Source organism: Drosophila innubila (assembly GCF_004354385.1).
Source record: "Drosophila innubila isolate TH190305 chromosome 3L unlocalized genomic scaffold, UK_Dinn_1.0 0_D_3L, whole genome shotgun sequence".
Lineage (NCBI taxonomy): Eukaryota > Metazoa > Arthropoda > Insecta > Diptera > Drosophilidae > Drosophila > Drosophila innubila.
Genome location: NW_022995376.1, coordinates 26,483,120 through 26,510,530, shown reverse-complemented (window position 1 = coordinate 26,510,530; position 27,411 = coordinate 26,483,120). Strand labels below are relative to the sequence as shown.

The 27,411-nt window shown below is 35.3% G+C and overlaps 5 protein-coding genes and 1 long non-coding RNA gene across 6 annotated transcripts; 5 read left to right on the top strand and 1 right to left on the bottom strand.

Moving 5' to 3' along the window:
* The first annotated feature begins 1,129 nt into the window (after positions 1–1,129).
* LOC117788020 (enhancer of split malpha protein) lies at positions 1,130–1,986 on the top strand. The gene has a single exon (XM_034626675.1). The coding sequence runs from the start codon at positions 1,171–1,173 to the stop codon at positions 1,657–1,659; it is 489 nt and encodes a 162-aa protein (XP_034482566.1). The 5' UTR covers positions 1,130–1,170; the 3' UTR covers positions 1,660–1,986.
* A 4,518-nt stretch (positions 1,987–6,504) lies between these two features.
* LOC117788092 (enhancer of split malpha protein) lies at positions 6,505–7,289 on the top strand. The gene has a single exon (XM_034626756.1). It carries the CDS (start codon positions 6,515–6,517, stop codon positions 6,989–6,991), a length of 477 nt encoding a protein of 158 aa, XP_034482647.1. The 5' UTR covers positions 6,505–6,514; the 3' UTR covers positions 6,992–7,289.
* Positions 7,290–8,215: 926 nt separating this feature from the next.
* On the bottom strand, positions 8,216–8,959 carry LOC117787763. The gene is made up of 2 exons (XR_004617696.1): positions 8,621–8,959; positions 8,216–8,568 (listed from the first exon to the last, which is right to left on the bottom strand). It is a non-coding gene; the product is annotated as an uncharacterized LOC117787763 (long non-coding RNA).
* Positions 8,960–10,375: 1,416 nt separating this feature from the next.
* On the top strand, positions 10,376–12,547 carry LOC117788545. The gene is made up of 2 exons (XM_034627330.1): positions 10,376–11,065; positions 12,302–12,547. Exons 1-2 carry the CDS (start codon positions 10,376–10,378, stop codon positions 12,545–12,547), a joined length of 936 nt encoding a protein of 311 aa, XP_034483221.1.
* Positions 12,548–15,606: 3,059 nt separating this feature from the next.
* LOC117789258 (angio-associated migratory cell protein) lies at positions 15,607–17,227 on the top strand. The gene is made up of 3 exons (XM_034628370.1): positions 15,607–16,563; positions 16,624–16,831; positions 16,894–17,227. The coding sequence occupies exons 1-3, from the start codon at positions 15,699–15,701 to the stop codon at positions 17,105–17,107; spliced, it is 1,287 nt and encodes a 428-aa protein (XP_034484261.1). The 5' UTR covers positions 15,607–15,698; the 3' UTR covers positions 17,108–17,227.
* Positions 17,228–17,711: 484 nt separating this feature from the next.
* LOC117789257 (Y+L amino acid transporter 2) lies at positions 17,712–27,269 on the top strand. The gene is made up of 5 exons (XM_034628369.1): positions 17,712–17,751; positions 20,500–21,509; positions 25,601–25,819; positions 25,879–26,474; positions 26,540–27,269. Exons 2-5 carry the CDS (start codon positions 21,188–21,190, stop codon positions 26,924–26,926), a joined length of 1,524 nt encoding a protein of 507 aa, XP_034484260.1. The 5' UTR covers positions 17,712–17,751; positions 20,500–21,187; the 3' UTR covers positions 26,927–27,269.
* Positions 27,270–27,411: the final 142 nt, after the last annotated feature.

The window sequence follows — 27,411 nt, the reverse complement described above, 5'->3', positions numbered from 1 at the left end:
TCGCAATACTTTGAAGTTCATTTTAAGAAGATCTAGTAAAAAATAATAGTTGTCATTTTGAGAACGTTGAAATATATAAATATATGTATATGGATTGGTATATGGTATAAAACCGTTACAAAATATGAACCTAACACTCAAAGGGAGATGTATGTAAAAATAACAATTAGGAAGGCTCGCAATTAATATGCCGACAAAATTCCTGAAAATTTCGAGTTTCAGGATACGTCTCCCGCGTTGAAAATTTTTCATGCTTCAACAGAGAAATCCTAAAAACAACAATGACAAACAAAGTGCGTTACACACACATACATGCTGTATGTGTGTATGTACACAGGATTGTGTACCCAATACCTGCCAATTTGACAACGCGGCATATCCCAAATAGCGCGTTAATTCGTTTTGACTAACCTTCAAAACCCAAATAAAATTCGGTAAACAGAAAATACGTTACTCTGACTACCTACAGGTTGGTTCCGAAGGGTACTTGCGATTTACGAGCGAAGCTGTCTGAATGAAATGACGAACAAGTAGATTTTTCCCAAACAGATAGATTGCCTTTGATATACGCAAACGCATTGTTTTCTTCGTCCCCTGGAATTTTGGGATTTCGGAATAGTGTGTCGAATTTCAAAATCCTACGCGCTTAGGGTTGGGTTTCTACAGACATGTAACGACTTGTCCGTTCGGGTCAGACATGAAAATTGAACAAGGGTTTTTTTTGGGTAATTCGTGCCTAGCAGGTAGCGAGCGAGAGAGGAGATTGACAAAGGCTGAGACAAGGGAACAAGAAAGCAGTCTCGGTGAAACCAAAAATGCCAACTAAAAATCCACTTTAAAAATTATAATCTGTAAAATGCATGCCAGTACAGCAAGGCTCTCATTCTAGCTCTCGCTCTCGCTCTCCCTCTCTCTTGTTCTCTCTCTCCCAACCTTTCTCTGTTGCTGTGCAACCACCTGCCGGCATGGCGCATTTTTATTGGCTGTCAGAACGCAGAGAGCCAAAGAGCTGTCCGTCGTGAGCGCAGTTAGAGTTCCAACTCGTCGCCTGAGCGTATAAAAGCCGAACTCTGCAGGCTAGAGAGCAGAATAGTACCGACCAGCGACGTGGCAAGTTGTCCGCCTGTTGCAACAGTTTTAATTTGAATACAACAGTTTGATTCGTAAACAATGTCTTTCATCACACGGGAATACAAGTTCGAGACCAGCAGCAATATGATGCAGCGAAAATCAGATCAGCATACAATGGCCATGCTCAGCCTGAAGAAACTCGTCAAACCACTGCTGCGGCTAATCAAGAAGAAGCAGCTCATACGCAAAACTCTGGCTGAAGTTCAATCGCAGAACGAAATCAACTCATCACTGGAGGACATGCGCAAAGACTCCGTTGCGAGCTGTGACAACAATGCAAACGAGCAACTGGAGCAGCGACTCTTCAATGACCTCCGCCAGTGTCCCAACAATGTTGCAATGATCGTGCAACAGGGTGAACAACATCGCGTTGTTCCCGTGCAACCCGATCAGACCTTCATTCCGGTGCACTTTGCACGCACGAGCAGTGGAACCTTCTTCTGGACCACAGCCGACGGAACGTGCCAGCAACAACAACAGCAAGAGCTCCAGATGCGAGAGAGATTTGACCGCTGGGTCCAGGCCTAATCAACAATCCAACGGGGTCAAAATTGATGTCAGCTTTAATGCCAAGTCTTACCAACTCCGGCCTATTTTCGGAGAAGGCGATGCAAATGGCACGAACGCAATCTCAGGGTGATATTAGGGTATAGTTGCTTCTCCGGTTCAGCGCTGGAAACCAACTCCAATTTAACACATCTAATAATATGCTTGTACATTATTGTGATTTTCAAATAGCTTTTATTTTCTAAGTTTAGAATTACGAAAATCATTGTCTTCCATGTTTGTTTGTTAGGTTAATTTTATGCTAAGAATCATTGTCTTCCATGTAAAATAGCTATAAGATAAATAAATATTTAGACCTAGAAATCAACTGTGTTTCCTTTGCCATTTTCTTTCCCTAGCTTCTTAAAAAACGACGGTATGGGAAGCATTTGTCTGTCGTATGACAATATGAATGTCTTGTATTGTAATACATATAATTGTAAGTAAATTACTTAAATGCTGGTAACCGCATAACAGATCAATTCGAAACAAGAAGAAGACAAGAACTTTAATAAAACTGCTCGAAATAAACTAGTTATATTGAACTGTTCTTGGCATCAAATTAAAATCGCCTCGACTCTAGTGCAACTATTATGAGAATTCATTCGAGTCACAGGAATTTGTATGGTTTTTTAAAGCAGATCAGCAGTATAAACTGTTAGTATCAAATAATATGCGCGACACAAACATTCTAACAAATTATCACATTTAACTATAAATTCTGGGAAGAAATTAGGATATACGAATGTTGTGTCAAAGAATATGAAACCGGTTTTATATTTCAAGATGTTTTTCGAAATTATTTTGCTCGGAAGAAACCCTATCTGTGTAAGATAACAAGAGCTTAGTATATCATACATATATTCAGATTTGGTGAGAACGGCACATTAATTCAAAACGACTTGCAGACAGATAAACAAGGCAATATCAACATTATGTTTATAAGGTTTCAGAAGCCTTCTTTTGTCTGGTCGATCACACTTTATTTAAAACACCTTTATAAAAACTGAAAATAATTTAAAAAAAAAAAGTGTTATTTATATGCTAAATTATATTCTCAGGATTATACTTTACTTTTTTTTTGCATACACACACATACACTGAAAAAACAGACCAAGCTCTAAAATCAAGAACATTCATCTTAAATATTTTGTTCTTAAAATAAGATTATTTTAAGACCAAATTACTAAAACTAAGATTATTAATCTAAAAAATCTTAAAATCTTAATATAAGAATAAAAATCTTAAATTGTTAGGAAAGTATAAATAGGTACTATTTGGTATCAAACGAATGATGGCACCGTGGCGCTCTGGTTAGAGAGGCCGCTTCAGTTGTGAAGCAGTAGGCGGCGGTTCGAATCCCCCCCGTAACAAATTAAAATAACATTTATAAAATTACTAAAACAGAATAAAATATAAATAAATCAAAATTTAAAACTAAAAAAAAATATAAATATAAAAAATAATTTTCATTTATTTTATTTTTTGATTTTAATTTTAAGAACATTTATTCTTAAAATAAGAACTTGGTCTTATTTAAAATGTTCTTAAAATCAAGATGTGTTCTCTTAATTCAAGAATTTGAAGTTCTCGACGCATTTTTTAGACCAAAAATCTTAGTTCTGAGACCAAAATCTTGATTTTAGAACATTATTTTTATCAGTGTACCCATATAACATGACGGTGATACAATAAATCAGTAATTAGCTTTAGCGCTTATTATGTTAATTCGCTTTGTTGATCAAGTAACATTATTCAACATCTAACTTTTCTAGCATACTTAGCTTTCAATTATTCAAAATTTATTATTTATTTGAAATTTAAGCTTTAAATAAACATTGGCTAAGACTTATTACCAAATTAAAAAAATATGTTTGTTTTTAAAGTAAGTAAATGAGCTTTTTATTAATTTTCTTAAAAATCAAAAATCATATAGCATACTTTCGAGATGTATACAATCTACCTGCCCCATGTTACCTGACTCTAAAATTTTATTTTTTAATAGATCGCAAAAGTATGCAATATAAAAAAACTATTTGAAATATAAGCGAATTGGAAATCCATCCCCTTTCGTTTGATGGATTCAAGAATTACTATTCATCATCTATTACATGACGATTCTATAAGATCGTTATGAAATTTGTCTAGAGTATTTGGATAGAGGTGATTTATTCAAGTCTGTCAACAAATACACAAGCATTCATGTAAAATAGTCTTTATATATAATCTATGAAATATAATCTAAAGAGCTACAGACTACAACTTAATCTAAGTATTAACGCAACTGAATTTAAACTAACCTTTAGTGCGATAATGAACATAGATCAAATAACAACGTTGCCTTAAATCAAGTCTACCTGTACATATCAAATATAATTAATGTCATATACAGTAAATAGTTTTCGGACAACATATGTTTAACGAGGGTTCAAGGTTTCATGCCTCGCCGTCAATCCATTATCCATGAAAAGACTAATCAAGGCACAAATTCTGTAAAATGAACTCCTCATCGAAAATATCGCACTTAAAGTGGAGGCTACAAGTGAAAAGGGATAGAAAAATTCTAATATGATTGAGGCACCGAAACATAAACAATACATATTCGACTGAAGTAATTATCTCCCACGAAGTAGCCGAAGTAACCGAAGAAGCCAAAGGTTTCTGTTTTCCCAAAAGTGTAAATTCGTGAGCTCGTCACACGTGCAGGACAAGGACCCTGAGCTACCTGCTATCCACTTAGAACTCAGAGGAAAGGAATGCGTGAGTCGCAATCTCAACGCAAAAATATCCAAGGTACAAAACACCTGCCTTAAGCAGCGTTGTGATTGGTTGAATAATCCAACGAAAACGAGGGATGATTTCAGAGGCTACCATAACATATAAATACAAATTAATTTCGCAAAGTAAGCATCAAATCAAATTCATAGGTAGAAAAGTTCAGTTGGTTTTGCGATGCCTTACGAACCTCTACCAGATTCTACAAACACCTCAATGCCGACTGTTATTAAAAGAAAATACTACAGTCCTTTAAAAAGTATCTAAAAAGCCGTTAAAACAGTTTGCTCTTTGTATAATCAATATAGAAGGATTCGTGACACAACAACACACTTGCTTCGTATATAAATTCTGAACCGAGGTATAAAAATCGTTGGATCTGGTTACAAGCTTCACTATTGCAAAACTTTACTGAAGACAATTTTAATTAAGATTAGGAGTTGTACTTAGGAGTTGTAACAAATTACCAGGCACTTACATTTATAATAAATACTTAAATGATAAAAATGCAAAATTGACAGTTTGATAAAAAATTATTTAGTTTACATAAAAGGTCGTTGACATTGTAACATTGTTTTGATAATGTGTTTCATTTCAAACTAAGACCCACACATTTTTGACTTTCAAAACCAATATTTCATTATTCAGGTAAAAATGAAAATATTTTATTATTTCATGTACAAATGACATTTTTGAATTCTTTCAAATGTAAAGTTTAATGTTCCGGCGTGTATGCGTGTACGTGTGTGTGTGTGTGTATAAAAATAATCCAAACATTCCATTTCAGAATAACAAATAGAAGCAAACCCTTCTTTGCCTACCTGTTCCTGTGATCAGACTTAAAACCTGTTGTCTCTGAAAAAATCAAAACCTGTTGCTTTAGGGTTTCTTTGGCTTTGTTTTCTTGTCTTCTTCTTATGCTGTTCAAAAATAAATCTCATATTGCATTGAAACAGGTAGGAACTTTACACAACACAATAACCCAAAATAATCTTGAATGTAAGGGTCGACTTGGCTATTGATGTGGTTCAGTTCTGTGTATAGTTCTTCTTTTATTTGTATTTTCTTAAATTTATTCACTTTTGGTAATAGTATATCTTTAATGTATATAAAGTTCCTATGCTAAGAGATACCCTGGGTCCAGAGCTACTCACGTTCCCAAAAGAAACTAGAATCTTGTATAATTTGTGTGCATATAGACCAATCGTCCCGAAGAAAGACTACAGATAAATATTAAATAAATATTTATTGAAAGCTCATGTTAGCAAATTTTTAAAATAAACTCAATCCGCATTTTGTGTACAGGACTCTACCGTAAATACACTGCTATTTACATAAGATATAAGAAAGACATGAAAATGGGGTAAAGTAGGACCTGCAGTAGGTTATTTATTTATGTTCAAACTTTAAACAGCCTACACAACAAAATAAATTTATATTAAAGTTTAAGTTATTAAATAACAATCAACATAAAAAATTACAAATGTTTATTTACATGTTATTGTTCTGAAGGTATTTAAAATGGAAATAAAAGCTGTTTTTACCATATGGATATACTCCAACATGTACGTGGTCATATAAATATGAATGTATTCATAGCCGGTGTAACGGACATTGATCAAGATGGGAACAGAAATATCTTAACCGATCATTGTTTATTTTCGGCATTAAATGGAAAAAGGAAAATGCCAAAATTTCGAAATATTTGGTTCCCACGTCAATGGCTAAGGAGCTGGCAGGACAACTGTTTAGATGCACATAGACATGAGTTTCCCACGCTTCAAACGTCGCCAGGACACCTACCTGTAATCTTTGGGTATTCCTGGCTCTGTTGAAACGTGAGAAAATTCAGGTCTACCACCTGCCAAGTGTCGGCAACTCTGATTGGTTGAGATGCTGCAGCATCTCTCTGAGAGAGACTTCGCTCTGTAGCCACGGCTACGTCTTGAGGGTGAGTATATAAATAGGGCAAGGAATTTGGAGAGAGCATCAGAAACAGTTCGACTGTCACAGCGACAACATATAGTATTTACTGAACATTCAACAACGCAGGAACGTTAAGATGTCGACTTTAAATAAACAATTGAACTTCAACAAGTGCATCTCCAAGAAATTGTCGATGCCATCGTACAAATCGAAGGTGTCCCCCACACGACGACTGACAAATATGCTAAAGCCGCTTCTGGGTCACGTGTTCAAGTTGAAGGCTAAGCAGCCGAAAAGGAGCTCCTACATTGCCTCCGAGGAGAAGGAAGCTGAGTTTGACTGGCTAAACAACGACATGGATAATATGGCCAACGAACACCTCGAAAACCGGCTAATCGAGGAGATACGTCAGTGCGCCAAAGACGATGCAGTTATTGTCTACAACGAGAACGGATCCGGAGAATTGCAGTCTATGGACCAAGAGGATTACTACGTGCCTGTTCACTTTGCACGTACCAATGCCGGAACCTTCTTCTGGACATCCCTGCAGCCTAAAGCATCTGAGCCGTACTCTATCGAATGGAACTTCCATGATCGGTGGGCACAAGCTTGAAGGAATCATCTGAGCAAATCTGGGTTTTAAATTCTTCAAATCGCGTTGCGGGTTCAGCAGAATGGGACTGTAGGCCTGTGGTCTTCAAATCAAAGTTTGGGCACTTCGACTTTGATCTCATCAGACGGGTAGACTGTACACTGGATAAGCTCATCATGTGGCTTTGCATTATAAATCCATATTTATAATGCTTAAGTCGAAATTGGGACGATTACTTTGTAACAGTAGAAACAATTTTTTCTTTTTCTTCTGTAAAAGAAACATAATTGTAAACGGGTGGCCAATGATGCCAATTAATATGAACATAAATAAAATTTATATAATTAAAAAAATATATATCTTACTCTTTTTATTATTATTTTGTCTTACTTTATTTTTTAGTTGACAGTAGCATAACCTCAGAACCACAGAATTTGAAGTGTCCCAAAAGACATTAAGACAAACTCATTCCAGCCTTATAAGGAATCCATATTTATAAAAATTAAATCAACAAAAGCTTCCATTCAAACTGAATGATCAAATTACGAAACAATTTCCATCGAAGGAAAACAACACAGTTGACAAAATTACCAAAACTATCAGTAATAATAATATTGTCACGAAATAGGAAGTAATTACAGTATGAACAAATTTTTTATTTTCAATGATGTATCCAATTTGTATTAAATATATATTTGACGAAATATCTCTTTCATAAGCAAAAAATTAACCAAAAAATTTAACTAGTTAATGAAAGAAGTTTTAATATATTTCATAAAAAGTCAAAAGTAAACAAATAGAAAAATCATGGGTCAGTGGCCGGTACTTTATTTAATTTAAAAAAAAGCCAACAGAGATATTTTCTTGTGAAAATACTCGATAGAAAGCTACATTAATACTATTTTAAAATAAATTAATCGCTTCAGAATATTCCGTTCCATTTCGCAGATCTTTGCATTTTACTAGATTAAGCCAAAGTCGACTTCTATTTGGCGTACGTTAGTGACCACATATTTATTACTATTATTATGGAAACTAAATCTTGATTAACCCAATCTATTACACTAAACATATGACTAACAAAATGCTATAGAATCGCAAAAAAAAAGGTGAGAAATTTTTCGCTTCCTTTTTTTTACATTATATCGTATCTTCGGCGTGATGAAGATAACCTTTCCCTCTAGATTTAGATACAATAAATTTTGTAAAGAAGAACGAGAGACAGCGAGAACAGAAATTCAAAAATTTTCTTATGATTAATTTATTTACATTTACATAATTAACTACATACACATATCAAAATATGAATGTTATTATAACATTGAATGGAAGACGTAAATAATCTTGTTGTTTTTTGAACTAGTAATATAGAAATGAAAAATATTTTATGTAATTAGTTAACACTTTAAATTCTCTAATTCATATTTACAAATATCTTTAACAAATTACAAGAACTTAAAAACTAAAAATTATAGGGTATATTGCACATGAAAAGCCTTTGCCGTCACACTGTCCATCAGAATTTCCAGTGTCCTTAGCAAAGAGATTGCACTGTTATCATGCCCGGTTCTGTCGTTTGGTGTCTTCAACTGAGTATCCTTCAGATATCCAGATTGATGACAACTAACTTGATTAAAGCTTTACACCAACCAAAACGTAAAGGAATGCGCTTAAAGCGCCTTAAAGCTCCATCCACCATGCCAAGTCCTGGGGACGTCCTTCACAGTTGTAGAGTGTGTCCAAAATGCGTTTGGAATGCTTCAGCTTCGCTTCAGTTCCAAAGGAATATTTCTACTTGCAACTTTTGGAAAGATCCAGTAAGATTGAGCCATGTTGCCGTTAACGGTTTTCACTGAGAACTGACTGCCTTCTTGGAAGTGCACACTATTTTATACAGGTCGCGACGTCGCCGCGAAAACTGGCCACTATAAATAGAGATAAGCACACATGCATCTGTATATATGTATGTGAATGTGATACGAGAATTGTTATCACATAACACCAATGCACTTCCATTGTATATAGAAAATACATGTATGTATGTGTGACTATGTACAGTAAACCGACAAGTTTATGCTGTGTCAGTCATGTCCACAATAACAACAAGACACATGGGTGTATATAAATGCACATGTGTTTGGGCACTGTTTGTATACTGGTCTTATCTTAAGACCTTTGACCCACGGTTGTGTTTATCACTTTTTCCTTTCTATTGTTTCCTACAGGCATTCTTTGAATCCAATATTGGGGTCCAACTTCTAGGGTCAAACTGAAACTCTTTCGTCTACGACCGCTGTGATTTGTTGTTATATAATCTCACACAACAACACATACATATGTACATATTTACATCCACACTTGTATATACCTAGTTGTTTTTGTATAAACACACACATACACATGCAACTACACTCACAGCAACGAGGGGTAAAAAAGACTCGGGTACCTAAACGCTGTATGTCGATCGGTGTAATCAGATTCACATTGGAATACTTTCCAATTGACTTCAGAAGATTCAATTATAATGTATAGTTCTTTTTAAATGACTTTAAATAATTTAAGCATTTCCTTCCTTTACATGATTTAGAAAAAAGTTCTTGTGTAAGAGGACTACGCATTATAACAATTATTTCATAAAATCTCTATTGCAGAAGTAAGACCCAGATAGAAATATTAGAGAGCAAATCAACCTTATTTAATCTCTTTTAAAAAGTTTTTTTTTTCAATTTCAATATTATTCTTAAACAAATCGATTTCCATTATTGTGTTGTAATTCACAGACTTTAGAACTTTTCTAGATGCGCTTCTTGTTGCGTGAAATGTCACATGTTTATTGGTAATATATTGAAATCTTTCAATCGATAGATAGAAAGATAGTGCTAGTCTAATATTATACTAACAAAATATAAAGACAAGACCAATAACTTTTCAAGTTTTATTTTATTTTACTTTAAAGCCGAACGAATGTCTCTTCCGCTATCCTGTAAATGCCCGTATTTAGAAAGTTAATATTTTAAAATAATTGAATAATATTTCAACTATCTTAATTACTAATATTTCATTGCGGGTGTTCAATATCGTAAATAATTCGATTAAATATGGTTGTAATTAACTATAGAACTGGCTGGCAGGTCTGCAATAAATAACAGAAAGCTAGCTTTAATGAGTTCAGTGTGAATTTCAAGTTGAAGATGGTAACAAAAACTACATTGTAATGAGTCATACCTATTAAATATTTATTATACACAGGCCAGACCAACGAAGGTGGCTTTAATTATTGTCCTCGCAATGGCAATTGAGAGTGCTCAAAAAAATTTGTCTAACAAAATTAAAGTTGAAAGAAACAAGACCAAAGCAAGATCAATATTGCAAGAAATGAAATATGAATATTGCGTGAAAATAATAATGGTTTGTTACTTGCTGTTGGATTCCCCTCCCGACTATGATGATGATGAGGAAGAAAGCCTTCAAGTAGACAATTCTGCAATGAATATCCACACTAAATACGCCACCAATCTCATTGACGAGGAGTTCAGAAAAGCAAGATGCATTCCAAATAATCTAACTGACAAGGAGATAAAGAGTTACTGGAAACATGTTCGACGCTGGCAACGAGAAGTGGAGAAACAGTTTTTAAGTACAAACATATTTATAGTAAAGGAAGAGTTGGACGGTGGAAGGGCAATCAAAATAAACCTTTGGAATGTTTTTAAAATACAGATGTTCGTCATATGTAATAAAACGAAAGAATCTGATGATTCTTCTATCGAATCAACTACAAGTTTACAAAACATCAACACATTTGAAATCAAAGAGGATCAATGGAACTGCAATGCGAATATGGAAATCGGTATATGGATAAATGACCAAATAAAGGTGGAAAAATTTATGGAAGCTATAACCAACAAGTTTTCGAACATTCTGGCAAAGATTGAAATGCAAATAAACAAAAATTGTTGTCCCTATGCGATTCTAAGAGACAGAATTGAAGTTATAAATGATAACATCGATACAATATTGCAACTACGGACATTAGATCAATACGAGCGAGCAGAATCCAATGGTTATGCATGGCTAGATGTGCAAAACTTATTGGTGAGACTGGAATACTTGAATAAAAAAATAGTTAAGGGTAACAAATCAAGCAACTGCTGCCACAATTGGGAAGCTAGGGTGAAAGCTGTTAAGTATAGGTTTCAGACTAAGAAGAATTTGGTACAGAGTGATCCTTCAACAAATTTCACCCGCAAACAAACAAGTGAATTTTTAAATAATTTCTATAAGAATTTCAGTTATTTACAGAACCGTCTTCTTGCAACTGAAATACTTTATAATCATTCTATTGCCGAGGTTGTGACAACTGAGTGTTGCAGCTCTCACTCATTGTTAAACAATATTGAAATGCTTATAAATGACTATAAACAAGCTGATTTCAGACATAATTTATCCAAAGATTTGTATGAAAATGTAATAAGGACAAAAGGTACTATCAAAAATTCACAAGTGTTATTTGATATGAATCAAGATCAAGTAAGCCGCATAATAACATTGTGTTCTAAAGTACGGAAAAAGAGAAAACATCTTAAGTCCAAGTTAAACCAATTAGAAGATCAAGTACAGTCAATCACTGCCAATATTACCACGAAAAGTTCTGCTTCAGAAAACGTACAGTGGGTATCATTAAATGAAACTGTAAATGATGGACATAATAAACTAACCCTGATGGATGAAAAATTAGACAGAATGCTTAAAAAGCAAATGCAGGAAAATCAATCGAATTTGCAACAGAACAACAATTTCCCAAGCCAGAAAACATCCATTAAGATTAATAAGGATAATGACTTAAATGCTTGCTTAAATTCAATAAGAAGACAGACAAACGATATTCAAGAGTTAATGATAATATACAATGCAAATATGCAATCTCACAAAAACACAAAAGAAAAGGAAGCAACTGCGATTAAAGTTCTCTACAATAATATCAAGAAAATTTTTAAGAAAATTAGACGTTTTAGTAAAACGAGAACATTTGAACATTTGCATAAAATACAACAAATTGCTCCTATGGGGAGCCTTGAAAAACGTATTCACGAAATATCTCGCATCTTAGACAAAAAGAGTCAAGCAATACATGAGCAATCCCAACTGATCAGTGAATTTAAAAACAAATTAGCTAAGAATTTTACTGAGCAAGTGCGGGTGATTGAAGACACCAATTCTAAAAATTTAGAAACCAACAAAAAAATTGAGAATCGCATTAACGAGATTGAACGTAAGCTTAATGCTACAAAATTGAGCGGAATGGAAAACTCCATAGATAAACCCCATAAGTCCAACAAGTTGGACTATCTAGAAGCTAGATTGAATAGCATGACGAACCAAAGTAAGATTTCTCTAAAACGTTTATTGGCGACCATTCACAAATTGGAGGCTCGCTTAAGGACGGTTAAGGATCAAATCAACAAATCCTATGAAAACGCTAAAAAATGCTCTCTCAACTGCGATTGGGGAGAATTGCCTTCGATAGAGGAGCTGCAAGCCCGGTTAAAAACTTTGGAAGCTAATTTAAAGACATAAAGTAAAAGCGTTCTATTTAAAAGTGCAAGAGCGCATCCCGTCTGATCACCCTGAACACGATTTGCTTTTTTAAGATCGGAGATGCTTATATACTATATGTCTGTTAAATACAATACACATTTACCATTTGTAAATACCAAACTATCCCCATCTTTAATGTTCCGAAGTCATACAAAGCATTGTTGACTATTTTATCAATACAAATGAATTAGAATATAATATAATTCAAATTAAATTCTGTATAGCATTCATCTATTGTAACTATTCTATATATGCTTATATATATCTTCCCAATTTTAGGTCCCAGATCATGAGACACACGTCACTCAATTTAATTATATTTAGCTGTATCTTTTAACATTAAGCTTCAATTGAATAAAAATTACTTCATACACTTAGGCGCCCGCTTTGCTGATCGCATATTTATTTTATCTTGATGCAAGACACATCAAAGTATTTCAGGTTGACTTTTTTGATTGTTGCATGACAGCTTTATAATTAAATGATCCGATCAGGAATATGCACTGTCTCAATTTGCGGATATAGATTGTTGCTACTAACCAGTGTTGCCAACATTGACACTAATAATGTCGACAAATAATGTCTCAAACGAAGTAATAACTGAGCACAGTTGACTATATTATAACATACACTATGAAATTAATAATTAAATTTTTTTGTTTCCCAGTTGAGAATAGAGATTACTTATACTTATAAGGGTCACTAACACTAGGCAACAGCCGAATTATGAATTTAGGCAAACCGACTTTTTTGGATAGATATGGGGCCCCAAACGACAAAAAACATTTTTTTTTTCTATGGCACAGTTTTTTTTTTAGAATTTTTTAAAATTTGTATTTTTTTCGAGCTGTTTTTTGGAGGTACGCCCACTTTTGTCATCATTACTCGTGAATGGCAAAAGCTTTACTTTTCCTAAAACTTATGAATATATCTGTAATTCATCCATACATTGTCTAAGATTTAAGCCAGTAGTTTTAGAGCGATTAATTAATAATAATTAATACTTAAAAAAAGTACAGGGGTCTATTGGGTTTGTTTTAACGAATATGTGCGTAACAGGCAGAAGGAGGCGTGGCAGACACTATAAAGTATATATATTCTTGATCAGCATCAATAGCCGAGTCGATGTCCGTCTGTCTGTCCGTCTGTCTGTCCGTCTGTATGAGCGCCTAGATCTCAGAGACTATAAAAGATAGAGACACGAAACTTGGTATGTAGGTTCCTCTATATTGCAAGCAGATAAAGTTTGTTTCAAAATTCGGCACGCCCCCTTTATCGCCCACAAATCGAAAAAAAAAATTTCATATCCAAATTATAAGAACAATTTAAAAGCTAGTGACACCAAATTTGGTATGAAGATTCCTCTATATTGCAGGCAGGTCAAGTTTGATTCTTTTTTGAATCGGACCACTATATCATATAGCTCCCATAGGAACAATCGGTCGAAAATCAAGTTTTAGTATGAACAACTTTTTTGTAGTATGAGATATCTAAAGCAAACTGATACAATAAGCATATTATTTGGTTTTATATATCCTGTCCAAAGTTGGTTCAAATCGGAGCACTATATCATTCAGCCGTCATAGGACCGATCGGGCGAAAATCAGGTCTTAGTATGAAAATCTTTCATGTTTTATGAGACATTGTAACCAATATGATAGAATATGCATTTAAGGTAACTAAATAACTAACTAACCGACCATTGCGAAAAACTTGTTTCATTGTTTATATGCTAATAACTTAGCCGTCATTTCATAGATTTTAGCGGTAAACATACTTAACGATGGGTAATTAATATAGCTATGTAAATAGAAACAAATTAAATAGTTGAAATTACCATCTTAAATGCACATTCTTTCAATTTAGTTAAAATATCTAAATTTATTTATTTATTTATTTATTTATGCACGACTAAAAGCAGTCGTCAAAGAAAAAATTAACAAGTATAAAAATTAAGTTAAAGATTAAAAATACAAATACAATCAAAAATAAATTATGAACTGTAAAGAAAAAAAATCAAAGTTAGATCTGGGGTAAGCTAAAATTATAAATGATCCAACATTTGTTGCTAGGATTGGGGAAAAAGAAAAACTCAATCAGATCAATTAATATTAGTATTGTTAATAACAATAGTATGAATGTAAGACTAGTATAAAGTAACATAACAAGTTATTAGTATTAGTAAGGTCAGGGATTTAACGATAGGTATTGGAAAATTGCGGATTTTAGGGACTATGATATAGTCGAACGATTTGAACCAACCTTGGTCTTAATGTGAAAGACAATAACAAATTCAAATTCTGTGAGCTTGGTTAGGTCACAAAGGATGGTCATACTAAAGGTTATGCCGCTCTACAAGGGAGTCATCAAAATCAAGAAAAACATGCATGGATATAAAATTTTATTACATCGCCGTTTCTCCATAGATTTTAATGAATCATATCTTTGCAATTTTAAAGTAAAAATAGCTAAAAAAAAAAAATCTTAAGAAAAACATTTTTTTAATTCAAAAATTAAAAGCTCTTAAATTGCTGGCTTAAATCTTAAACTGTGTATGAATGAATTACAGTTATATTCAATAGCTTTTAGGAAAAGTAAACCTTTTGAAAATCGGTTTTCCCATTCTCGAGTAATGATGACAAAAGTAGGCGTAAACGGCACGGATAAAAAGCCAAATCTTAAAAAATTCTTTAAAAAAAACTCTGCCACAGAAAAAAAAAATTTTTTTCTTCGTTTGGGGCCACATATCTATCCAAAAAAGAGTGAGTTTGGTTCAATTCAGAAGAAATAAGTCAAAATTTGTTGCCTAGTGTTATTACTATATTGAGTAATATAGTTTTCAAATAGTTGTTAAATAAAATAAGGATAAGAAAACCTATTAATTTTTGTAAGAGAGTGAAAATCCAGCACTTCAAATTTTGACGCACTCTAAATGAGTATGAATTTCTAATGGGGTTGCTTAAAAATACCGCCAACAGAGTTGCTTTGTCGATATTGAATTCGAGCAAGTTGGCAGCACCGCCAAAGCAATCAGCTGTGCAGTCCAACACGTGCGTGTGTATGCTTGGCGGTGTGGGTCCTGTTGTTATAAATATACTAGTGGCAAACAAATTAATTAACTAAATATATAATGCGTCAAAATACACCTCCACATCGTCCAGATTTCGATGACGACGATGACGATATTATTGAGGAAATTGAACTGGATGGCGACCCACCACTTGACGATGACGAGCTGGAAATGGAAGAGGTGACTTTGGCGGAACTGGAAGCTCGCTTGGGATTGCACGGCTCTGACGATTCCATGGATAACGATGGGGATGAGGACGAGATCAGAGATCGTGAACGCATTGCCGCTATCCGAGATGATGCAGTCTTCACCTTTGAGAAGCACACGGCGCCCGTCTTCGGATGCAATCTACACTCAAAGTTTGACTGGGCGGTGACGGGAAGCGAAGATGACACCGCATATGTGTGGAATATTAAGAGTGGCGAGGTTCTGTTCGAGATCAAGGAACACAAGGACACCGTTACCGAAGCACATTTCAGCCACGACGGCAGCTACTTGGCCACCGGCGACCTATCCGGCGAACTGCTGGTGTACAAGGTGACCGAGCAGCCGGACGAGCGACCCATCTTGACTAAGATCTGGGAGTACTCCATGTTCGACATGGCTTGGATGTTCTGGCACCGTGCTGCCAATGTCCTGCTCGCCGGTGGCGACAGTGGCGAGGTCTACGTGTGGCGTATTCCCAGCGGAGAGTGCAAAATATTACCCGGACAGTCATCGCGTTGCGAGGCAGGCGAACTCAGCAATGATGGCAAGAAACTGTTCACAGTCTACATGAATGGCGTTATCAAGTTGTGGGACCTTAAGACAGCTCAAGTAATCATGGAGGTGAACGAGGAGCATCCGCTCACCTTGGGTGAAATTACACATGCGGTGGTCGCCTGTGAACCCGACTCTCCATTCTATTTGTGCGCCGAAGGCAATGGTACGTAAAACAATTTAGATATGTCGAAACCTGTAATAAAACCTATTATTCCCTTGACAGGCAAGCTAGTATTCTGCACCAACAACGGACCCGTTAATGTTGTAGAGTCGGAGCACGGAATCGAGTGCATTGCGTTTGCTCCCACATCATCGGAACTAAAACTAGTGGCATGTGGCTCTCTGGACGGTGAGATATCCATATGGGACTATGCCAAGTATGCTCTACGCACAGTTTGCGAGAGTCCGTTACCAAATGATGGAGTACTACGGTAACTAACTCATCATTACATTAAGTAATACACCCGATTTAATATGGCTTACTCTATTACAGTCTCAAGTGGCTAAACGATTATACTTTGCTTGCTGCCACCGTACGGGGAAATCTGAATGCATTCGATGCACGTTCCGGAGCCCTTAAATTCACACTCACTGGACACCATTATCACATATATGAATTTGTATACAAGCCACAGGAAAATTTATTGTTGACCGTTTCAGAGGATAACACAGCAAAGATATTTAATGTCCCACCTCTGGGCGAATAAATGTTAGTTTAATAGAATAAAAATACGATACGTATTTGAACAATATTCAATAATTAAATGGTTACTGTATATACATAAATATATGTATGCATTTATGTATAAAAGGCAGATGCCCTCGAATATTGCTTGATCTTGTCAATTCGCGATACACTATACACTAGAGGATTCTTGATTTATTTACATTTGTAAACAAGAGTTTAACTAATAGATAGTCGCAGTTTTAACCATAAACAAAACATGGTTAATTCAAGCTCTTGCATTTGTGTGAGAGAGTAAAACTGCAAACTGCACTCTTAGGGTGACTTTCCCTCTCTGGAGTTGGACATGCGTGTAAAGCTATTGAGAGACGGTGTGTATTACGATATTCATTGTTCTTCTACAAATGTTACAAACTAACTTTAATGTTATATTTAGGGATAGTTCCTGACACACACTTCCGCAAGCTCTAACCTACACTCACGATACTAGACAATTACATATATGAAATTTGTTAATTTTTTTGTTTTCATTTTATTAAAGCTCTTCGTATTTGATTCTCCCAGTGCAGTGTCTGTGCCTTGTGCATCACTTAAAATCACAATCAGTTCCGTTCGGGTTTTCCAACCGTGCGTTACGGTTCTGTGCCGGCGACAATTCCGAATTTTGTTAAATTTATGAGACTGTTAAGCGCGAGCCATATATATGTATATATATATAAATATATATATGTATATTAGTATGTATAAGCATAAGGACTAGAACCACTTTGACAATAAAAGGAGTCCGGAATGTTCCTGCAACAATTGACGTCTGCGATAAATAGATGAAAGAATTTGATAAATTAGTTATTATTTGTGTTGAAATGTATTTATTACTAAACGGCTATTTCGGTTAAATATTTTCGGGCTCGCTATAATAATAAGTTTGGTTCGGTTACTTTTACAAATTGCAATTGGTTAATATTGGTTTTCGGTTTCAATTACAGTTTTAATCCCAGGCTCTGAAAAATTAGTACAAAAAAAAAGATACATTTTCATCGTTTATTATTGTTTTTCGGATTTTGTTATGGGCAAGCTAGGTAAACAATATCCAGTCAGCTTAACTATTTTTAGCGAACATATCCGTTTGTTTTATTTTTTTTGTCAATGCAGATACTTGACATACTCTATGTATACCATAAATTTATTTGTTTGCTAAAAAAAAAAAAAAAAAACTCGTGACATTAAGCAAGCAACTTAGAAATATTAATGAAAATTGCATATGGAAGTGATCCATCATATTTCGGGTATATGAGTAGGGCGCAAACCTAAAAACCAAAAGCACAAACACGAATCACAATAAAAGTCAAAAACCACAGTTAATCAACGACAAAAACAACCCACAGCACAGATACAGATACACATACATGTACAGATACAAAAACATGTATGAGTGTTTGTGAATGCGTGCGTCTCTTTGCCGACTTTTACAATTAGATTATCAGACCAACAACAACACAACAACAACAAGAGTCTACATTTTAGTTGACAATCAAAATCTCAGGCCACTATAAAACCTAGGCGCTACCGTTCGTTCTATGCATTACAATATATATATTATATACATAGATGTTTGCCTGCTCACATATGTATGAATGTGTATATATGTAAATGTGTTTGCATATGTATTGCATACAGTTAGCACTAAAAGTTCATTGGGATTACGATCATCGCACAATTGAATTATCACAGTTTGAAATGTCACATACACGCGCCCAGTGATCCCCACGACAACAGTGATTTAGTTATAAGAGTATGTATGTATGTATGTATGAATCTCAACACAGAGATTAAAACACATATATACTCGTAGTTCGCGAATAATATACAAAATAAATGTGTTTTAGTTGATAATAATGCGCTTAAGTGTTTCACAAAAGCCTCACAAGTTTCACTAACAAATAAAAATACATGAACATATGAATTTGTATGTTTGAGATAATGTATGTATAGTATAGGAGATTTTTTTGAATAAGTCTTAGTTAATTTCTAAAGCTTTTATGAATCGAATTAGTTCAAAGGCGTCGCTAAATTGTGTGAAATAAGAATCAGCTGAATACTGTTATAAAGTAAATAGGTAGAATAAATTAACCGATTATTTATCATGTATATTACAATACGGCACTCAAGTAAATATAAATAGATTATTTAAGGAGCCCAAATAAGACGTTCGAAATGTATCACATTTCAGAACTTTTCAATGATAAGAAACATTGTCAATTGGTTATTTTTTCTAAATACTATTCTTTAAAATAAAAACATTAATTTACAAATCATTTATTGATCAAAAGAATTCCCCAATTGATAATAGTCAAGATACTAAGATACTCATTACCTAGAAACATTACTATTTATTTATGATTAATGCGAAATGCCTTAATTTAGTATTGCTTCATATTTGTCTTCGGTTAAACGACAAAACTAGTTCGCAGCGGTTTTATAAATCGTAGTGCAATAAAATCGGTAATTGACACTTTATTAATTTATTAGGCACTCGAATTGAAGTGAAAATGAAATTGAGAAAGAATTGATAATAGGCGATAAGTACCTTGTCGAATGTTTAAGACGCACTAAAAATAAAGTCAAGCGCTGCTCATTCGAATATAACATTTTAAACAGGTGTCACTTTTGTCAATTAAATGATAATAGTTTTTGAATGAAATCCAAAGTTAACAATTTCCCTGGCACATGTTATTTATACGATGTTAAACGTCATTAGCTTAACGTCTTTCAAATGCAATGTCAATTTTAATCTCTCTAATTTAAGTTGACAATTAAACACACTTATTTTAAATAATTTAATACACATAATACAGGTTTTAAGTAAGTCTACCAAAAACCACACAAGACACTCGATAGGTCAATGACTATAAATAACATACATTTTTACATGTTTATATGTTAATGTATTCATATGTACATATTTATGTACACAACATACTCGTATTATTTTACACAAGTTTACATACATATATACATTTGTTGACAGAAGAGCTTACCTCAGTCCAAAAGCATTATTACAATGATGTTCAGCATTCTCAGAGCGCTTCAACTGCGCGTTCTCTTAAACTAAAAACAAAGAACAAACTAGAACGGCGCACGTGCTTTGCTATTGCCAGATGATGAAGTTGTAGTATGAATGTACAAATGTATGTAAATATGTATGCTTCGAGTTGCGGCAGATAAACATACAAGTGTACATACATATGTACATACAGACTTTGCTAAAAAGAAATATGTATATACTGAAGAAATGTGTTCAATTCTTGCATCAGACAAAGTTCGCAAAGGCGGGAGTTTTTTTGGGTTGTGAGAGAGCAGAGAGTTCTAAGAGACGTCTGCACTCTAACAAACCATTTGTTATTTTCATTGCAGGTTCTCAGGTATCGGTCAATTTAGGGCGGAAGGTAAAGTTTATTAGAGTATTTATGGCAGGCATATGAACTCGGAAGCAAAGAGCGAATGCGTATAGCACTAAACGACAAAGAGAGCGGGCGAGCGTGAGTAAAAGAGAGAGCTCTGCACCTCATAAAAATAAAACAGCACAAGCAAAGCAAAGCAAAGCCAAAGTTAAACGTGCAGCTGGCAAAAGCAGTCGCACCACAACGCATAAAGGGAGGTACATTTACGTGCTCAACTTAGTTCGAATTTGGAGCGTATAAAGTGTGGTCGATCGGGAAAGCGCCAACGCGATAACATTTTCTATTTCCAAAACGAGAACTCGCGTTCGTGGAAAGTGAAGATGCCCCTCTTGAGCTAGCGAACTCTTTTTCACAAGTGAATCAGCAACCACGTGTACTAGTGATTATTCATACATACGTACATATGTAAGAGAACATAATCAAAGTTTAATAGAAGAGCATGTGGTCGCAAAGTAAAACCAAAATTGTGTTTGAAACTTTTGAATACGATCCACATCCACGCGGTCAGTGAGAGTGAACTGATAAAGTCAACTTGTCATAAGTCATAATACATCACAATTATAAAAGCTTTTAACCAAAGGAGTGCTCTATAAAAGTTTTATTTTTAATTCCGGATTCGTTGAAGAGCCAGAGTCGACAAAATGACGCGAATTCAAGCGGGCGACACGCTCATTCCCCGCCAGGTGTTCGATGTGCCAGCAGAATCAGCCGAAGGTGGAAAAGCACGTGCCCGTAGCAACGACTCCTCGGATACCTCCAGCCAAGGATCGGGGGTTAAGTTAAAGAAACAAATCGGTTTGCTCGACGGCGTTGCTATAATTGTGGGTGTCATCGTTGGCTCCGGCATTTTCGTGAGTCCCAAGGGCGTTCTTATGTATTCCGGATCAATCGGTCAATCTTTGATCGTCTGGGTTCTATGCGGAGTTCTGAGCATGGTGGGAGCCCTATGCTATGCAGAATTGGGTGAGTTGTTTATATGAACAGTTGTCAATCTACTGCTGACGACAGCATTTTTATAATTACATTTTTTATTTTTTAATATTTTAATATGCACATGTGTAACATCTGTGTAAATAATTCACGACCTCGTTTATTTTATGCATATTCCACACAGTCAGCAAAGGGTGTAACACTTTGCAGTTTATTGAGGCCGTTCCAAACAGTGCTGACAACAATTGAGAGTCTAAGAACGCTGTATTAATAATTTTGAAAGTAAAGCTTTAATAAGCTTAAAGATTTTTAAGGATGATTCTTGCTATTATAGTATTAAGTTTCCTTTAAAAATGGGCAAAGCAGGGTAGAATGAATATAACATCTATAAGGAGGTAAATCCAACCAAATGAAGGATATGCATATTTTGATCAGTATAAGAGCGAGAAAGAACGAGCAGGAGTCTTAGTGAAATGAAAAGTCGAGACAAAATATTCATTATTATTTTGAAAGCCATTGGCGGTGTTTTATTTAAACAATAGTTCTATTTTTATTCGCAATGTAATTCCTGTCGTACCTTGTGTTCCACTAAATACTCTTAGTACCTTGACTTTAAAGCACAGTCAGCTTCTTTAATGGTGTTTCTATCGGTTTCGTCAGGCAATTAATAATATAGTGCTAGAAAATCTAGTACCACGATAACCTCCATCTAGAAGCTGTCTTAAGGACCTTTATAAACTTGCTCTTATCTGTTGGGCTCATAATGTAACCGTTTTCACTTCTTGTGTGCGAATAGACTTCTCTTATTTCAGTACCAATGCTTGAACTTGTGTCGGTTAGGAATCACTTAAGCGACGTAAATCACTCAGGAATTGATCGTTGATTATTTATTATTTAGTACTCAGCAGAATTTTGTTAAGAAATTTCAAAAGCATGTAACAAATTAAAACCGAAGCCTTGCAGCCTCTGTACGAGCTGTACAGTCAGCAGTACGTCAAAACGTCTCGACCGCGGACCTGGGGCAAGTTGCAAGCAACTATGGATTAAAAGTGATGCCAGGACATTTTGGAATGGTGCAAGCAATTTTTCCAAAGCTAAAATAACACAGTTTAAACTTAAAATTTTTTCTGCGATTTCTCGCGTCAATTATAAAAATACAGAAATTGTGGATAAATACCCTAATTGACATTCCTGGACTACACTGATTCCAAGTCCGCGAGTATAGCATATTTTTGTCTTTGGTTTAGCGTCTCACAAGTCTTACCTTGAACCCTTGCAGCTGGTCTCATCCCCGACTTTTTTTTTCTACAGTTTGAATGCTCTAGAAAAAGGTCTCTTAAGTTTTCAGTGAACTCTTTAACTCTACGATAGGGACGAAGGGTGCGGAAGTCCACAAGCAATATATACAGCTCGAGTCGTATTTTGACCTCGTGTAGAGCTAATTTGGTTGGAGCTTATAAAAAAATATCTAAAGCGCAAATTAATTCATATATTTTTTATTTATTATTGAATACTTATAGAATCTTTAAGTACTTATCTAAATCCAAATATGAGTATTTAAGCTTTTGGTACATGATCATGGCGAACAGGAATGGAACTATATGAGCGAGTCTGTATCTTTAAATCTTTGTCCAGCTGTTTCAAGAATTTTGTTTTGAATTAATGACTTCTTCATTTGACCATTTAAATTACCCTACCATGAAGCTTTTAATCACGATTACAACAACAACATCTTCAGCAAAAACCATCTTTCGAGTCATGGATCAATCCAAATGTGCGAGCAGTAAATAAAAAAAATCGACGGCATGCATTTTTTTTTTTTTGTAAGCTCACTCGTCTCTCTGACTTCACTTAAATAAACATAAAGCAAAGGGTACTTGTGGCACATAGCCTATCCATTCCAATTTATTTTACCCGTTTCTTAAAACAATAAGTAAAGGATGGCTTCTCTGACCCTACAAGGTGTAAACATATATTCTTTATCGGTATCAACAGCCGCGTCCGTCTATTCGACCGCATGAATAAAAAGATCTCGGAGACTATAAGATAAGATATTTTAACGGTTGGTAGGCTGGTTTTTCGAGTAGAGATAAAGCTGGAATTTTTTTTGTAAAATTTGGCAACTCTTATGTCATTTATGTTCAGTTTGGTTTGCCATATTATCATGAACAGGTTGACAAAAGAACAACGCTTGCAAATTGTGCAAATTTATTTCGAAAATAATGGTTCAGTTCGCAAAGCTTACCGCAAGCTCCTTCCATTTTATGGTCGACATTATCGTCCATCAGAGCAATTATTTCGGCTAATCATGTGATAATACGCATCCGCAGAGACGTCGAACAGTGCGCACCGAAGAAACAATTGCCGCTGAGAGCAAAGTGTTGAAGAGGACCCGAATGAATCGATTCGCCACCGTGCACGGCAATTGGAGCTTTGTCCATCAACTTTATGGAAGATTTTGGCTTACGACCTTACAAGATCCAGCTTTTTCAAGGTTTAAGGCCGAAAATAAGATTGATCTCGATGCTGATTTTCATCGCAAAGTTTTGTTCAGTGATGAGGCTCATTATTGGTTGAATGGCTACGTCAACAAGCAAAATTGCCGCATTTGGAGTTAAGATAATCCACATGAGACCTTTGAGATGCCATTACATCCACAAAAACTGACTGTTTGGTGTGCTCTGTGGGCTAGTGGAGTCATTGGGCCATACTTCTTCCGAAACGATGATGGAGAAATCAGTTACCGTTAATGGAAACCGGTATAGAGCCATGATAACCGACTATTTTGATCCCGAATTGGATGGCATGAATGTGGATGACATATGATTCCAACAAGACGGTGCTACATGCCACACAGAGCACATCACAATCGATTTATTAAGGAAACATTCGATGAGAGCATAATTTCGCGGAATGGACCTGTTAATTGGCCACCAAGATCGTGTGATTTGACACTATTGGATTATTTTCTTTGGTGATATGTGAAGTCGCTCGTCTACGCCAACAAACCACAAACGTAAGGGGACTTGGAAGCCAACATTCGTCGCGTTATTGCTTGTAAATTGGACCTCTAGACTTGGCTATATTCGAGCCAGCCGCGGCGGCCACATGCCGGAAATCACATTTAAACATTATTGGTAAAAATTATTCTTCCAATAAAGCCATATTGATCGACATTAAAACGATTTTCTTGTGTTTTATTTCGTTTCGAAGTTCTATACCTCTAAAAAAAAAACTCCCTTTAGAATAACCAAATTTGGACCACAGGCTTCTATAAACCCCACGCAGATTTTATTTTAGGTTAATTACGTTTTCAATTATTAATATCTATCATCAAACTCAATCGCATCAAGATCGGTCTCGGCTATAGCCTTTCCGATTAGTTTTTAATGTAGCTCCAATGAAAAAATTTATTTTATCCTTTTGAGTAATGACTTGTCCGGAAAATTTCCGTTAACGTAATCTATTCACTTTAATATTAAATTTCCCATTTTACATTTTTGAAAGCCACCTAGTTTTTAACTTTGAATGGTATGCACTGTCAGTTGTTTTATCGAACGTTGCAAAATGGCGTGATTTTTAAAATGAAACCTCTGGTTAATTGTGTAATGTTTTAAAATGAAATAAATATCCAAGGTACAAATGTGGTAGTTAAAGGCGGTCTCAGTCAGAACGCAAGAGAAATATAGAGTCAATCACCTTAACCATTATGGTATAAGTTCTTTTAATAGAAGATAAGAAGCTTATTAAAACAAATGCCGAGTAGAATAGATAAGTGGCTCTGTGGTTATATATGCGATTATTTAATAAGAGAAATCGCCTCGTTCTCTTTTATTTATGAAAAAAAAGAAATGTATTTTACATTTGTGTTTTTCCAAATGCTTGCAATGAATGTTGGGCCAATCCTTTCATTTTAATTTTAAATAATCCCAGACAATTTACTTTTAAAGATAAATTTGCAACTTGAAATATTAATTGGATTTAAATAGTTTTATTTTAATTCTTAATTTACATTTATATTTTGTCAGTGGTATATAGTTCGACAACAAATAAATAAGTAGAAATGCAATTAACTCTATATGTTTTTCACTTATCAACTCTGCATGAATCCTTTGTCTTAACAGGCACAATGATACCAAAATCTGGCGGAGATTATGCCTACATAGGAACCGCCTTTGGACCGCTGCCCGCTTTTCTTTATCTTTGGGTGGCGTTGCTGGTTCTAGTTCCAACGGGAAATGCGATAACGGCCCTCACGTTCGCACAGTATCTCCTAAAACCATTTTGGCCCTCCTGCGAGGCACCAATGGAGGCCGTACAGCTCCTGGCGGCTGCAATGATATGTAAGTGTTTCAGAGAGAGTTAAAGAGACTGAATCCTCAAACTTAAATTTTTTTAACAGGCGTGCTGACTGTGATCAACTGCTACAATGTGAAATGGGTTACTCGAGTGACGGACATCTTTACAGGGACCAAGGTTGTCGCCTTGATGGTTATTGTCGGGGCTGGAGTCTGGTATCTGGCAGATGGAAACACCGAGCACTGGGAGCAGCCATTTAGCGGGGGCCTTACGGATGTCGGATTCATTGCATTGGCATTCTACAGTGGATTATTTTCATACTCGGGCTGGAATTATTTAAATTTCGTGACAGAGGAGCTGAAAGATCCATACCGCAATTTGCCGCGTGCCATTTGCATATCGATGCCGGTAGTCACGGTCATTTATATGGTGACTAATGTAGCATACTTTTCGGTGCTCTCCACTGATGAAATTCTTTCGTCTGAGGCGGTGGCTGTGACCTTTGGCGATAAAATGCTCGGCTTCTTGTCCTGGATAATGCCCATTGCAGTGGCATGCTCAACATTCGGCTCTCTCAATGGCGCCATCTTTACCTCATCTCGACTGTTCTTCGTTGGAGCACGCAACGGACACCTGCCAGCAGCCATCTCCCTGATAAACATCAATTGTCTGACCCCGGTGCCGTCATTGATATTTCTGGTATGAATGTGCCAGCGATTCTCTTTAAATTAAAACTAATCTTATCGTTCTCTTTCATTTCACAGTGTGTAATTACGCTACTGTTGTTATTCATTAAGGACATTTACGTGCTCATCAACTATGTGAGCTTCGTGGAAGCACTCTTCACCCTATTTTCCGTAGCTGGTCTCATGTGGTTGCGGTATAAACAGCCTAAGGCGGAGAGACCCATTCGCGTCAATCTTGCCCTACCTATTATCTATCTCATTGTTTGCCTCTTCCTGGTGATCTCGTCTATCTCTCAATCTCCCACCGAGGTCGGCGTTGGCACTGTCATCATACTCTCCGGCATTCCCATCTACTATCTAACGATACACAACCCGGTTCAGTGGCTGGCCGACACATCACAGGCAATCAACATGTGGTGCTCCAAGTTCTTCATATGTATGCCAAATCAGGAGAAGTTCGACTAAGTTTGGTTAACTCAAGTGTGCCTTCATGTTCGATGTACGAATAAATATATTCTAATTAGTCTAGGCCTCAATTATTTTGATGTCTATGTAAGTCAATTCGCAACAACTAAGCTTAGCAATTAGGATAATACGTTCTAAGTAAAAAGCACAATGGGAATTTTCCAATCAGAATAAATGTTAGTGTAAATATTTACATACAATTAATTTCAACTGATTGTACACAAGTCAATAATATTAACGTGTATAATGTAATATTTTTGTATATTTAAATATCAGTTCCTCAGCGCTTAAGCACAATACCCAAGCATACAAGAGACATCTTTATACAAATAAATATATATTTTAATAGATATACATTTAATGAAACATTTAAGTTTTCAGATATTAATTAATTAAGAATATATTATTGATGTAATTTTTATACTTGTGTGAATCGAAATATTTTCTATAAAAAAGTAAATAAAAAATATTGAAATATAAAAAGG

What these genes read in the sequence shown, in the direction of transcription:
- LOC117788545 (XM_034627330.1), top strand. Translation starts at nt 10,376, where the DNA reads ATGGTTTGTTACTTGCTGTTGGATTCCCCTCCCGACTATGATGATGAT. An exon ending in TAGATGTGCAAAACTTATTG is followed by an intron (nt 11,066 to 12,301) that starts GTGAGACTGGAA and finishes AAACCCCATAAG; the next exon opens with TCCAACAAGTTGGACTATCT.
- LOC117789258 (XM_034628370.1), top strand. Translation starts at nt 15,699, where the DNA reads ATGCGTCAAAATACACCTCCACATCGTCCAGATTTCGATGACGACGAT. An exon ending in TTTGTGCGCCGAAGGCAATG is followed by an intron (nt 16,564 to 16,623) that starts GTACGTAAAACA and finishes TTCCCTTGACAG; the next exon opens with GCAAGCTAGTATTCTGCACC. An exon ending in CCAAATGATGGAGTACTACG is followed by an intron (nt 16,832 to 16,893) that starts GTAACTAACTCA and finishes ACTCTATTACAG; the next exon opens with TCTCAAGTGGCTAAACGATT.
- LOC117788092 (XM_034626756.1), top strand. Translation starts at nt 6,515, where the DNA reads ATGTCGACTTTAAATAAACAATTGAACTTCAACAAGTGCATCTCCAAG.
- LOC117789257 (XM_034628369.1), top strand. Translation starts at nt 21,188, where the DNA reads ATGACGCGAATTCAAGCGGGCGACACGCTCATTCCCCGCCAGGTGTTC. An exon ending in CCTGGCGGCTGCAATGATAT is followed by an intron (nt 25,820 to 25,878) that starts GTAAGTGTTTCA and finishes TTTTTTTAACAG; the next exon opens with GCGTGCTGACTGTGATCAAC. An exon ending in TGCCGTCATTGATATTTCTG is followed by an intron (nt 26,475 to 26,539) that starts GTATGAATGTGC and finishes TTCATTTCACAG; the next exon opens with TGTGTAATTACGCTACTGTT.
- LOC117788020 (XM_034626675.1), top strand. Translation starts at nt 1,171, where the DNA reads ATGTCTTTCATCACACGGGAATACAAGTTCGAGACCAGCAGCAATATG.